The 14778-nt window shown below is 39.6% G+C and overlaps 1 protein-coding gene across 1 annotated transcript; it reads left to right on the top strand.

Annotated features, from left to right (window-relative positions):
- Positions 1-242: 242 nt before the first annotated feature.
- PSMB3 (proteasome 20S subunit beta 3) lies at positions 243-13159 on the top strand. The gene is made up of 6 exons (XM_060781243.2): positions 243-349; positions 4116-4300; positions 5192-5299; positions 8217-8394; positions 11454-11548; positions 12959-13159. Exons 1-6 carry the CDS (start codon positions 347-349, stop codon positions 13005-13007), a joined length of 618 nt encoding a protein of 205 aa, XP_060637226.1. The 5' UTR covers positions 243-346; the 3' UTR covers positions 13008-13159.
- The last annotated feature ends 1619 nt before the right edge of the window (positions 13160-14778 follow it).

Below are 14778 nucleotides of genomic sequence, written 5' to 3'. Positions count from 1 at the left end.
TATATCCCATGGTGCTTAGAGAGGCGACTATAGTGCAGATGAAACAAGCCTATGAGGCTCAGGAAAGGATGGCTCAATACATACCCGGAAGTATAGTGTCCAGAGAGTGAGGTATGCCTCTATAGTTTATCTCTATGGCTATGAAAGCATGACTCTTCACTTCCCCTGCCGACAACTCCTCGGATAGGTGGAAAGTTTGATTGGCGCGACGTGTTGTCCAATGGCGACTCGCGCCGCTGTCTGCCGGCAACGAGGGCGAAGGCGGGGCTTAGCCTAGGGCACGGAAGAGAGGCCGAGGAGAAGGCGGTGAAGCTGCGCGAGGAAGGGGCTTCTTCAAGACGTCATCATGGTGAGTCCTGAAGGGGCTTCAATGGCGAGTTGGGAGGCCCCCTCATGTCCCGCTTGTGCGCTTCTCCCATGCTGGGCCCACTGGCTCCCAACCCATGCAGCTCCTTCAGTGGAAGCGAGAGTGAAAGGAGCGCATTCCCTACATGGGCCTATTCTTTGTCACTCAGGATGCATCTGCACTGTGAATTGATGCAGTTTTACATAACTTTAACTGCCCTGGCTCAATGGGAACCGTGGGAGTTGTCGCTCTAGGCCCCTTTCTACACTGCCAGGCAAAATTCAGATTTTCTGCTTTGAACGGGATTATATGGCATTGTAGATTCACATAACCCAGTTCAAAGAGGATAATCTGGATTATCTGGTTTGATAACCTGGATTATATGGCAGTGTAGAAGGGGCCTTAGAAGATCTTTAGCTGTTCTAGGTCTCAGCAAACTACAGCTCCCACGATTCCATAGCATTAAGCCATGGCAGTCCAAAGTGATATCAAACTGAGTTATTGGGTTTTTTTCGGGCTATATGGCCATGTTTTAGAGGCATTCTCTGCTGACGTTTCGCCTATATCTATGGCAAGCATCCTGACTACCAGTATTAAAAAACTCTAAAATTACAACAGCAAAACAACAGAGAGGAAACAAACAAGGACATCTAATCATCTCTCAACAAAAGATTGCCCCAGGCACTGCCAGGACATCAAATGCTAATCAAGGTGGTCAGTTGAAACATTCACCCCTAACTCCAACAGACAAGAGTTCTTTGTCCCACCCTGGTCTTTCCACAGATATATAAACCCAAATTCCTAGTTCCAACAGATCTCACAACCTCTGAGGATGCTTGCCATAGATGCAGGCGAAATGTCAGGAGAGAATGCCTCTAGAACATGGCCATATAGCCCAAAAAAACAACCCAGTGATTCTAGCCATGAAAGCCTTCGATAATAAACCGAGTTATTTTTGCAGTGTAGATACTGTCAGAGTTCAGACGATGCCCAGCGGAAGGAATGCTAGATCAGCAGATACTGAGTTGCAGAATAAGGACTCTGCAAGCTTTGAGTTACAAAAGAAACCAAGTTTACTAAGAACATTCAACAGACACGTCTTACTACAGCAAGCTACAATTCAGGAACTGGTCAAAACGAAAGCCTCTTCACATCTGCTTATCTCTTCTTGCTGAGACTGGTTACTCCCTTCTGTTCCCAGCAAGAGCAAACCTTATCTTACTTTTCTCAAGTTCACATAATCACAGCCTCATGGTGTAAACATTCTGCACAGCATTTCTAATTCACAGTAACATCCATCTTGGCAATACACAAAAGCACATACATAACTAAATTAATCCTGACAGATACATCCTAGTCTTCCGCAGGATGGATATTTTTTGTTCAAACTACACAAGCTCCTGGAACATGAAGGGTTTTATCCTCTTAACCTGGTGAAGGTAGTGTAGCTTGGAAAAAACTTACATAATATAAGAGATTGGACTTGGAGGTACTGCTTTGCAATCTTTCCAGGCGGAACGGTCCCAGAAGGTGTTATTGGGTGACACCTGTTCAACCCCTGAAGGACTCCTTTGTTTTGTGGAGTCCTTCAGAGCTCAGTACTGTCCCTGATGTTGTTTAACATCTACATGAAGCCATCAGGGGAGTTCATCCAGAATTTCGTAGTAATATGTTATCTGTACGCAGATGATGTCCAAATCTGTCACTCCTTCCCACCTAAGGAGACTGTTCAGACCCTGAACCGGTGCTTGGCTGTTGTGTTGGACTGGATGAGGGCTGACAAATTGAAACTGAATCCAGACAAGACAGAGGTCCTACTAGTCAGTCGCAAGGCCGAACAGAGCATAGTTTTACAGCTTATGCTGAATGGGGTAACACTCCCCCTGAAGACACAAGATCGCAGCTTGGGAGTGATCCTGGACTCATCACTGAGCCTGGAACCCCAGGTTTCGATGGTGGGCAGGGGAGCTTTTGCACAGTTAAAACTCATGCACCAGCTGTGCCTGTACCTTGGGAAGTCTGATCTGGCCATGGTGGTCCACGCTCTGGTTACATCCCAAATAGATTACTGCAACGCACTCTACACAGGCCTACCTTTGAAGACTGTTTGGAAACTGCAACTAGTCCAGTGGGCAGCAGCTAGATTGCTCACCTTACAGGGAGCACACCACTCCCCTGTTATGTCAACTCTACTGGCTGACGGTCCTTTTCCGAGCGCTATTCAAAGTGCTGGTCTTGGCTTATAAAGCCCTATACGACTCTGGCCCATCTTACTTGTCCGAACGTATCTCCCTCTATGTTCCGCCTTGTAGTTTAAGATCCACTGGTGGAGGCCTTGCTCTCGGTCCCACTGGCCTCGCAAACGCGTCTGGTGGGGACGAGGGACAGGGCCTTCTCGGTGGTGGCCCCCCGCTTGTGGAATTCACTCCCCAGCAATATTAGATCGGCGACCTCCCTCCTTTCCTTCAGGAAAAAAACTGAAATCATGGTAGTAGAACCAGAATTTTGGCTTGCAGGCACAACAGAACTTTGGACATTGAATTGGACCATATGATGATTGTTATGATAATGGAAACAGCTATGATTGTATAATTAATGTTATTTATTTATTTATTTATTTATTTCTGGTATTTATATCCTGTCCCTTCTCTACCCTGAAAGGGGGACTCAGGATGGCTTACATAGGCAGCAATTCGATGCCATTACATGAACAACTAATAAAATAACCATTAAACAAAACCATAAAACCATTAAAATATATAAAATACATAAAATACATAAGCCATTAATTAAACAGTATGAAATCTTATTGTTTTAATCTATTGTGTTTTATGGTTTTATATTGTTGTTATTTGTGATATTGCGGCATCAAATTGTGCCAGTGTTAGCCGCTCTGAATCCCCCCTCGGGGGTTGAGAAGGGTGGGGTAGAAACGCTGCAAATAAATAAATAAATAAATAAATGTAGTTGATCTGGTCCCAAAAATGTATTGTGGGTTTTCTTGTATGTCACTGAGCCAATACAGAAATCATTGAAAGTATTTTATATGAAAATCGATTGTTTTTGATCCCGGATTGTCACTCCTGTGGATATAAAGAGAAGGCAATGTCACTCTTCTTCATCAAAAAAGTCTCACCTACCTACTGTATGTGGGTCAACAGCCTCATATTATTGTAAGGAAAAAAACAGGGAGGCACATTCATTGACTAGGGGCTCTACCAGACAGGCCCTTTATCCCAGGATCCCAGGTTTTCTGCTTTAAACTGGATTATATGAGTCCGCACTGCCAGATAATCTGGGATAAACAGAAAACCTGGGATCAGATCCTGGGATATGGTATCTGTCTGGAAGGGCCCTCTGAATTTCAAGACAGATAATCCACAATATCTGCTTTGAATTGGGTTATCTGAGTCCATACTGTCATTTAAAATCCAGATTGTCTGCTTTGAATTGTATTACATGGCAGTGTTGACTCATATAATCCTGTTCAAAGCATATAGTTTGGATTATCTCCTTAAATAATCTGGATTATATGGCAGTGTAGATCCAGCCTAGGACACCCCTTTTTTCTCCATATAAACATTTCTAAAAATAGGGTGCATCTTAGAATAACTGGTGTTTTTTAAGTAAATATAAATAAAGCTTTTGTATCCTGTTGGTGGTACTGAAATTAGTATGCATCATAGAATCAACGAAATATGGTACATACCTTGCAAATAGTAGTTTCATGATGTCACTTAACCAGTCTTTCTCCTCTCTCCTTTTACAGTCTATTATGTCATATAACGGTGGGGCTGTAATGGCCATGAAAGGAAAAAACTGTGTGGCCATTGCCGCAGATCGGAGGTTTGGCATTCAAGCTCAGATGGTGACTACAGATTTCCAGAAAATCTTCCCAATGGGAGACAGACTGTACATTGGCTTGGCTGGGCTTGCTACAGATGTACAGACAGTGTAAGTTTTTGCATTGGACCAGGCCTCCTGTTGTGCAGAGCTAGGAGAATACTACAGGGTGAGGCAGCATAACTTCCTTTTTTCAAAACTTAATAAAACCCATTGTATGAATCAGATTTTTTTAAAAAAAATTATAATGTAGGCGCATACCTAAAGTTTTGTTTTACGTAGTTTTGAAGATCAAATTAGGTAGGTGACGTCCCCCATTCTCCATACGCTGAGTAAACCGATTTCTGGCGTTTGTCATGACTTGCCAGCATAGCAGGCGTTATGTTCGCAATTTCTTCCTGGATGTTGGTCTTCAAATCTTGTAGGGTCCTTGGACGGTTCACAGAAACACAGGATTTCAAAAAACCCCATAGAAAAAAATCGCAAGGGGCCAATTCTGGTGAGCGGGCTGGCCACTCCAAATCCGCTTGAAAAGTAGGCCTCAACGGCAAAAACACGCTGCTCACTGTTCCAAAACTTTATACTCCCGCCTCTCGAACAAGACCACTAGCGCTCCGCTACGTCTTCAACCGACGGAATGGAGCGCTTTTTTAAAAAGGAAGTTATGCTGCCTCACCCTGTATTTGTAAACTTGCAAAATTTTCTGGGAAATTTGAGATGGGAAAAAAGTGAAGTCATCTGGTCGTCCCCATAGGGGATGAGGTCCCCACACACGCGGCATCCAGAAGTGCACTAAATTGAGTCAGATGAGTAAAATCCATGAAGTAAAAACCTGGTTGCTGCACTGGTCTCCTATTCAGCAGTAAACAGCTGTGGCACCATCTATACTCCCAACAAAGGGTCTACGAAGGTTAGCATGTAGTCCATTCATGACAAAGCAAATTTTGTGTGAAACCCTGCATTATTTTTGGACATAATACTGATTCTTGGCTTTTCTTATAGTGCCCAAAGGCTCAAATTTCGACTGAATCTCTATGAACTGAAAGAAGGCCGACAAATAAAACCACAGACTTTGATGAGTATGGTGTCAAACCTCCTCTATGAGAGACGGTAAAGAATCAAATACCCAGGATCCTTGTGTAGAGGACTGTTAATGCAATATAGAACTGTTTGTGTCCCCCATCCCTTATTTAAAATAATTTTTTATTGTTTCATAGTGTATGTAGAAAACAAAACAAATGAACAAAAGGAAAAAAATAAACAAAGAAAACATATGCAGAAAAATTACAAAAGAGTCAATATTCAGTGCTCATTAAACATATGTACAATCAGATTTGGTTGTACAATTATTTATGCCTTAACATTACATAACTCTCTATCCCCCACCCGTGAACCCCACCCCCTGACCTCCGAAACCCCTCAAAACAGGATTGCATTACTAAATAACAACTACCCAAAGATCTTCTTTGACTGAATCCCCTTTATGGCAATCTTCAAGTTTACTTTTGTCTTCTTTTCCAAATACCCAAGTGCCAGCCTCCATTTGTTTGTAAATTCTTCATTATTTCCTCCTCTGCTGCTATTTGTCAGCTTGGCCATTTGGACATAGTCTGCTAACTTATCTCTCCAATCTTTAATAGATAACTCTTTTTCCCCTTTTCAAGTTTTGGCTATTATTAGTCTTGCCGCAACAAAGCAATATTGTTGTGTCCCCCACCCCTTGAAGTATGTCCTGATTTGCAGCTTCAATGTGTTGAGACAGGACTGAAGATAAATCCTAGAGTGGGCTAAAGGCCTGTCTTCTGCAGTCTCTGTTTAAGATGCTCACCTGGGAATTATGTGACCCTTTATTTGGAGGGGTTATGTTTAACTAAAGGAATGGCTATGCAACAGCCAATGTCTAAAGCTCTAGATAAATCTTGCCATAGCTCTAGATAACTCAGTGTCGAAAATAGCAGAAATTGTCTTACTCCCAAATATTTGGAAAGCGGATGATTTTTTTTATAGCATGAACTCAGCCTGACTATATAATCATCCCAAGGCTATATTAATGGGATGTATTTTCCTGCCTCTCAGTGTCTAGTCTCCCTTCTGCCCACCACCAGTTGGTTTTATAGTAACTACTGGTAGCCTAAATCCTATTGTTACTCCTTATAAGAATCAGTTGGATTTACCTACAAGTAGAATCACCATTCAACAGTTGATTAAGTGGATCTACTGTGTTTAAGATTAACTAACACAATTCAAGCCATTATTTTTCATTATTAATATTTCATCTGTAGTGATGAAATATTATCAAGATTTTTCAAAGAAACAGCTCCAGATTGTGACAGTTCTGATTCTAGCGCAGGCATGGGAAAACTTCAGGCCTCCAGGTGCTTTGGATTTCAACTCCCACAATTCCTAACAGTCTACCAGTTGTTAGGAACTGTGGGAGTTGAAGTCCAAAACACCTGGAGAGCCAAAGTTTGTCCATGCTTGTTCTAGTGCAGGGGTCCTCAAACTAAGGCCCGGGGGCCGGATGCGGCCCTCCAAGGTCATTTACCCAGCCTTCGCTCAGTGTCAACCTAAGTCTGAAACTACTTGAAAGCACACAATAACAACAACAATCCCATCTCATCAGACAAAAGCAGGCCCACACTTTCCATTGAAGCACTAATAACTTTATATTTGTTAAAATTGTTCTTCATTTTAATTATTGTATTGTTTTTAAGTAGTTTTTTTGCACTACAAATAAGATATGTGCAGTGTGCATAGGAATTCATTTATGCTTTTTTCACATTATAATCCATCCCTCCAACAGTTTGAGGAACTGTGACCTGGCCCTCTGTTTAAAAAGTTTGAGGACCCCTGTTCTAGTGTATTAAAGAATTGGCAAGAAATGTAAGAATTTCCCTTCCCAGCCTGGAATACATGCCTTTACTTTAGTGTTTCCTCCCCTTCCTACATTGCTTGCCTATCTTTACTTTGACATGCATCATACGTGGGAGAGAAAATGCTTCAGACTAGCTATTGGAAGGAAGATCGATGCTTTTGAGCTGTGGTGTTGGAGGAAAGTGCTGAGAGTGCCTTGGACTGCGAGAAGATCAAACCAGTCCATCCTCCAGGAAATAAAGCCCGACTGCTCACTGGAGGGAAAGATACTAGAGACAAAGTTGAAGTACTTTGGCCACATCATGAGGAGACAGGAAAGCCTAGAGAAGACAATAATGCTGGGGAAAGTGGAAGGCAAAAGGAAGAGGGGCCGACCAAGGGCAAGATGGATGGATGGCATCCTTGAAGTGACTGGACTGACCTTGAGGGAGCTGGGGGTGGTAACTGCCGACAGGGAGCTCTGGCGTAGGCTGGTCCATGAGGTCACGAAGAGTCGGAGACGACTGAACGAATGAACAACAACAACAACAAATACGCAATAGAGGGCAAAGTCCTGCTTATCTTTCAAGTATTCTCACAAGTTTGAAATTGGTTTCAAGAGAAGTGAATTGAAGCTAAATGAATAGTTTGTGGAAGTGATAGCAGTAACATAGCATTATAAAGTCTGTATTTATAGCCTGCATCTGTTTCCTTTTAACAATTGCCTCTTAAGTAGATTTCAAAATTACATTCACTTGTTGTTGTTGGTTTTTCAATCACATTTAAAGCTGCTCTAATTTGGTGCATGGAGATTACTTATAAATGCCCAGCGTTTATTTTTTAATTTTTAAACTATTACATTTGGCCCGGCCATAGGTTTTTAAATTTTTTTGTGTTACTGTTTATTGGTTATTGTTTATATGTGATTTATATGAATTGTATTGTATTTTTGCTTTGTTTATTGTTTTTGTTTTATTGTTTTTCTTTATTGATGTACCGCTGGGCTAGACCTCATGTAAGCCACTCTGAGTCCCTTGGGGAATAAATAAAGTATTATTATTATTATTATTATTATTATTATTATTATGTGCTTTTTGTAATTATACATACACCATCATTTCAGTGGACAGTCTTCTAAAGCGATACTTTTATGTCTCCTCCTTTTTGTTTCCAGATTTGGACCTTACTACACAGAACCTGTGATTGCTGGCTTGGACCCAGTCACATACGAACCCTTCGTTTGCTCCTTAGACTTGATTGGCTGTCCGATGACTACAGATGATTTTGTGGTCAGCGGGACGTGCTCAGAGCAGATGTATGGCATGTGCGAGTCCCTCTGGGAGCCAGATATGGTAAGAGGGGTGTAGAATTGGGCAAAAGTGCATCAACGTGAATTCCTAAGTATTTGTTTGTGGCTTTAGCACCTCTGTTGGTTTTTTGTAAAGTTACTTTTAATAAGTTGCTTTCAAGGAGGGTGAAATCATCCTTTTAAAATAAGCTCTTGCCAAGAGTTTCTCTGCAAATGCTTGAATTGGCATCTGAACCTATGGACATGGAAATCCTGCCCAAGGTCTGTCCTAGATGGTTATTGACAGCAGGATTCTGAGGTCTGTAGTTTATAGTAATATCATAAATGTTCAACAGGTAGAATTATGTTAAGTCTCTCCTCTCAGCCCGCATGAACACACCACTCACCCCTCATCTTGGTCTTAAACTGCATTTTACTTGTTGTACAGAGTGAGGCAGCATAACTTCCTTTTTTCAAAACTTAATAAAACCCATTGTATGAATCAGAATTTTTTTATTTTTTTTATAATGTAGGCGCATACCTAAAGTTTTGTTTTACGTAGTTTTGAAGATCAAATTAGGTAGGTGACATTCCCCCTTCTTCATACACTGAGTAAACCGATTTCTGGTGTTTGTCATGACTCTTGCCAGCATAGCAGGCGTTATGTTGGCAATTTCTTCCTGGATGTTGGTCTTCAAATCTTGTAGGGTCCTTGGACGGTTCACATAAACATGGGATTTCAAAAAACCCCATAGAAAAAAATCACAAGGGGCCAAATCTGGAGAGCGGGCCGGCCACTCCAAATCCGCTCGAAAAGTAGGCCTCAACGGCAAAAGCACGCTCCTCACTGTTCCAACGCATGATGGCGAATGAACTGTGTCAGGACAAAACTTTATACTCCTGCCTCTCGAACGAGACCACTAGCGCTCCGCTACGTCTTCAAGCGACTGAACGGCGCGCATTTTAAAAAAGGAAGTTTTTTGAAAAAATTCTTTATTGTATTGTTAACAACTATTTATAATACATTTATCTTTACATTGCTTTAGTTTCAAAACGTTTTTTCTTTCCACCCTTTAACCCTCCCCCCGTTGACAAGTTGGTCCTTCTTCCTTTATTCGAGCCATCGTTGCATTCTATCTAGTTTTTTCCCCCAGTGATTGTCTTCTGGTTTAGCTTCTTGTATCCAATTTTTAAAGGGTGATCATATTTCTTTGATTTCCTTCTGCTTTTCTGTCCATAGTTTTCCATTTCTTATAATGTCCGTAATTTCCAACTGTACTTGTTCCCACACATATTCATACCATTTCCCAGGGTCCATTTCTTTTTTTTCTTTCCACCCTCAGGCAATCACAGCATGTACTGCTCTAAACATCATCATAACTAATCTTTGTTCATGCACTTTTATTTTACTGTCCCCACAAATCCCTTTTAAGAGAATCTCCACATTTATATCATTTTTAATTTTTGTATATAATTCAATTTTCATGAAGATTTGATTCCAGAACTTTTGTGTCTCCTTACATTCCCACCATAGATGTGAGTACCAGGCTTCTCTACTCCCTCAGTGCCAACATTTCGGATTTAGACCCTGGATCATATGTGCCAATTGAATTGGTGTCCTATACCATTTTGTTATTACTTTCTGCTCCAGATCCCTATATTTTTCTATCTTTATTTTATTTAATCCATTCCTTATTCTATCTATTTTTTCTTTCCCTATACCTCCATCTTTTTCCCATCTATTTTCCATCCTTTTATACATAAATTCCCTGTCTTCTAACATTCTTCCATATATTTTACTTAACCCTTTTTGCCTTTCACTGGATCTTTATTTCAATATTCTATCTATTTTTTTAAAAAGGAAGTTATGCTGCCTCACCCTGTATGTATTTTAATAGTGTTGTGTTTTATCTCTTCATTTTAACCGTTGTATCCCACCTCAAGCCACAAGGAGAGGCAGGTAATATATGTATTATTGTTGTTGTTGCTACTACTACTGGAAAGCTGGGAGATCAGAGAAGAAACTGGCAACATCCCTTTAGCCAGACTCAAATTGATGACATTGTTTGCTGAGATCTGCCAGAGTCCCACTTGAAGATGTCATCTATTTGCATTCATCTATGGATGCCCGATGCTTTTTCTGATCCTCCTGCTTCCTACCAGCCAAAGAATGGCCATTAGTGGGCTTAATAGCAGCTGAGAAACAGAGACTCAAGTGTGGAGATTTATTCTTATTATAGTGGGAGGAAGTAGAGATCAATTTACGCAATAACATAAAAAGACACAGACATGAAGTGGACTTGTGTATATCAGTAACAGTGTGGAGAAGAGTAAACCACAGACGCCCTATTACAATGCAATCTGAGCCCTGCCACATGCACAATGGAGGACCTTCCCACCAGAGTCACTCCAAGCGGCCAGCTACTGGTCAAAGGACATTCAATATAATGCAAAGTTTTCAAACTTTATGGTTTTTTAAAAAATACAATACAAATGTACCCTTGTTTTGCTAAGTGTCCTGTTCATGTTCTCTATAAATGTCTGAATGAGCCTGGAGTGTGTTATAATTACCACATTTCATTGTGTAGTTGTCAACACTTTTTTAAACCGCTTTGAGTCCCCCTAGGGATGAGAAAAGTGGTATATAAATACTGTAAATAAATAAATAATAAATTTATACCCCTATTTTGGTTTGTAAAAAGGGAGTGCAACTATTACGCGGTGAAAAACATTAGTTTCTTCTGAATGCCAGAGTACGTTTTTTAAAAATAAAAATGTCTTATCTCCAAGATGAAGAGGGAGAAATAGAGGTCTATGTTCAAACTGCCTTTGAGAGGAAAGGAAGCAGGAAAGAACTCTGTTCATTTAAACTGGAAGGGAAGGAAGCTTCTCAGTTTTCTACCATTGTGATGATTATGCAAGGAAAAGGTAAAAAACATTTTGAGACTATTAAGTGAGGAAAGTACAGTATTCTCCCTTCTTATCAGACTGAAGTATTTTTAAAGAGGTGACACACTCTTAACTCCCTGTCGATCAAGATACTTCTAGACATTATGCATGCTTTATGACTGAATTTTGGGAAGGGGTGAACTAGAAATTCTCTTTTTCTCCCTTTCATTGCAGGAGCCAGATCACCTATTTGAAACCATAGGCCAAGCCATGCTCAATGCGGTGGATAGAGATGCAGTGTCTGGTATGGGGGTGGTTGTCCATGTAATGTAAGTACAATTTGAGTATAATATAAGTATTCCAGGTGCTAACTAACATCTCTGTGGGTCAAACTCTGTGTCTTAGTTGCAGAGAGTAATTATCCTGCCAAAAGTCAGGGTGAGTGAGTGACAGACTTTATGCAGGAAGAGTAAAGACAGTCCTTCTTCCTGGATTCGTGTGGGTTTAGGAACTAGAGGAAGTAAATGAGAAAGTTCCTTCTTTGGAGGCTTTGAACAGAAACGAGATGTTTATCTGTTGGGGCTACTTTGGTTGTGCTTTCCCTGCACGGGAGAGGGTTGGGCTGGATGGCCCATGTGGTCTTTTCAAATTCTAGATTCTATAACAATTACTGTATATAAGCCTAGTTTTTCAGCCCCCTTTTTAGGCTGAAAAAACTCCCCTCGGTTTATGCTCGAGTTGAGATTGTTTATTATTTTACTCTGTTATTAGTATTATTTTATAACCTTTATTATTTTCTCTGTTATTATTGCATTTATTATTTTTCTCTATTTATTATTGTTTATATTACATTTATTATTTTTCTCTTTTTATTATTACTATTATTACATATATTATTTTACTCTCTTCATTATTATGGGAAGGATAGGTGAGAACATTTACATGGAAGAAAGTGAGAATCATTATTTAATCGGAGTTGGACAGTCTTATCTTAAATTACAGTTTTATATAAATATCCAAAAGCATTTAATTATTATTATTATTATTTATTTACAGCTTTTATATTCCGCCCTTCTCACCCCGCAGGGGACTCAGGGCGGATTACAGTGTACACATATATGGCAAACATTCAATGCCAATTTTTGACATACAAACATATACAGACATACACAGAGGCTATTTAACTTTTTCTGGCCGCCCGGAGAGCTGTCGCTTTCATCGTCCATCTGTGACGCTGATGAAGCACTTCCGCATTCCCCGCATGCTTCCCCGCTGGAATGCTTTGCTGGAGTCTTCTTTATGGCCTCATAAATCAGTTAATTTAGCCTCCCCACACTTTTAAGGTGGTACCTAATTTTCCTACTTGACAGATGCAACTGTCTTTCAGGTTGCAAAGGTCGACAACAGGCTACACACAATTGGTTGGAAACCCACTCCAACCCGGGCTGGCTTCGAACTCATGACCTTTTGGTCAGAGTGATCTTAATGCAGCTGACACTCAGCCAGCTGCGCCACAATCCCGGCGCTACTGAAGCCTCAACTAATGTAATTTTATTGGTATCTATTTTTTATTTTGCATTTCCCACCCTCGGCTTATATTCAAGTCAATACATTTTCCTAGTTTATTGTGGTAAAATTAGGTGCTTCGGCTTATATTCAGGTCGTTTTCAAGAAATAGAATGGAGGAATAATCCTGAGTGTGGGACTTCATTCTTACTTCTTCCCCTCTTTTTTCTTAGTGAAAAAGACAAGATAACTACTCGGACGTTGAAAGCCCGCATGGACTAAACATCAAGGATGTGCTGGAAGGTGCGACGTTTTGCTGTATTTTGCCTGGACAGCTGGCATGCCACTTTGGTGAAGGAAATCATTTTATTTTATAGTCAAGAGCTGTTCAAAACTTGTTGTTGATGAAATAAACATTTTCATTAAGAAATCTACTAGGTTGTGAAACTCTTATGTGCAGTAAAGATATCCAATCTTGAAAATAGGGTGCTATTTGGTTGGCCATTTGAACCAAGGGTGCAGTCTTGGAACTATTGACCTACCAGCAAAGTAAGTTGTCATTGTCACATAAAAGGTCTATTTAGCTGCCATGTGTAAGAGCCATAATTAGTTGGTAAGGAATATGTAAATTGCCATTTTAAAAAGACACATGGACCTAGATCATACTGTCCTAATATTGAGTTACTGTCAAAGATCTGCCAAATTATTATTTTGAAATGTTATGTAACTCAGTCCTTCACCAAGATTCCCTTGACTAAGGCCACAACCCCCATATTTCATCTTTCTGTAGGAACTGTTTAAAACATACATACTGTAATATACTCGAGTATAAGCCTAGTTTTTCAGCCCCCTTTTTAGGCTGAAAAAGTTCCCCTTGGCTTATACTTGAGTCAAGGTTAGTTATTTATTTACTCTGCTATTAGGATTATTTTTATTACATTTATATTATTTTACTCTATTACTACTTTTATTACATTTATTATTTTACTCTATTATTATTATTATTATGATTATTATAATTATTACATTTACATTCTTTTACTCTTATTACTTTTATTACATTTATTATTTTACTCTGTTACATTTACATTATTTTACTGTATTATATTTATTACATGTATTATTTTACTCTATTATTGTTATTATTACATTTATTACTTTATTATTATTACTATTGTTATTAAATTAAATTTCCATTTTTTATTTTATTATTATTTTTATTACATGTAATTACATTTATTATTTTATTCTATCATAGGTAATAGGTAAGCACATTTACATTGAAGGAGGTTAGAATACTGGTTGAATCAGAGTTGGGCAGTTTTACCTTAAATTACAGTTTTATGAAAATACTCAAAAACATTTAACCTCCCGATGAATACCAATAGCAGCTACATTTCTCACCCTCGGCTTATACTCGCGTCAAAATGTTTTTCCAGTTTTTTGTGGTAAAATTAGGTGCCTCGGCTTATATTCGGGTCGGTTTATACACGAGTATATACGGTATTTTCTTTTATTCAGCCCAATCGGAAGACTTCACCTTTGTTAGCATGCATTTGTTTCCAAACATACATCTAGGATGTCTTCACATTGGATAAACACATTAGACTTTTAAAAATATAAGTTAGCAAAATCTGAAGAGATTCTTAAAAAAAAAAGATTAAATCCTTTTGTCTGTGATACGGTATAAACATCTTTAGATATATTGCATAACCCAGGGGTCCTCAAACTTTTGCTTTTGGCTGATGAGTTAGGATTGTTGTTGTTGTTGTGTGCTTTCAATAGTTTCAGACTTAAGTTGACTCTGAGCAAGGGCCGGTTAATGATCTTGGAGGGCCGTATCTGGCCCACGGGCCTTAGTTTGAGGACCCCTCGCATAACCTATACAGGCATAAGTTTAGGAGGTGAACGTGGAAGCTTAAAAAGCCTGACCAGAACAGGATTGTTTCTTTATAATGACAAATACTGAGAATTTTTACAACATATAGTTTTAAGAAGTCCCTGGTGCAGGGGTCCTCAAACTAAGGCCCTCCAAGGTCATTTACCCGGCCCT

This window comes from Anolis sagrei, chromosome 6 (assembly GCF_037176765.1).
Source record: "Anolis sagrei isolate rAnoSag1 chromosome 6, rAnoSag1.mat, whole genome shotgun sequence".
Classification (NCBI taxonomy): domain Eukaryota; kingdom Metazoa; phylum Chordata; class Lepidosauria; order Squamata; family Dactyloidae; genus Anolis; species Anolis sagrei.
This window is presented reverse-complemented; position numbering and strand designations above follow the sequence as displayed.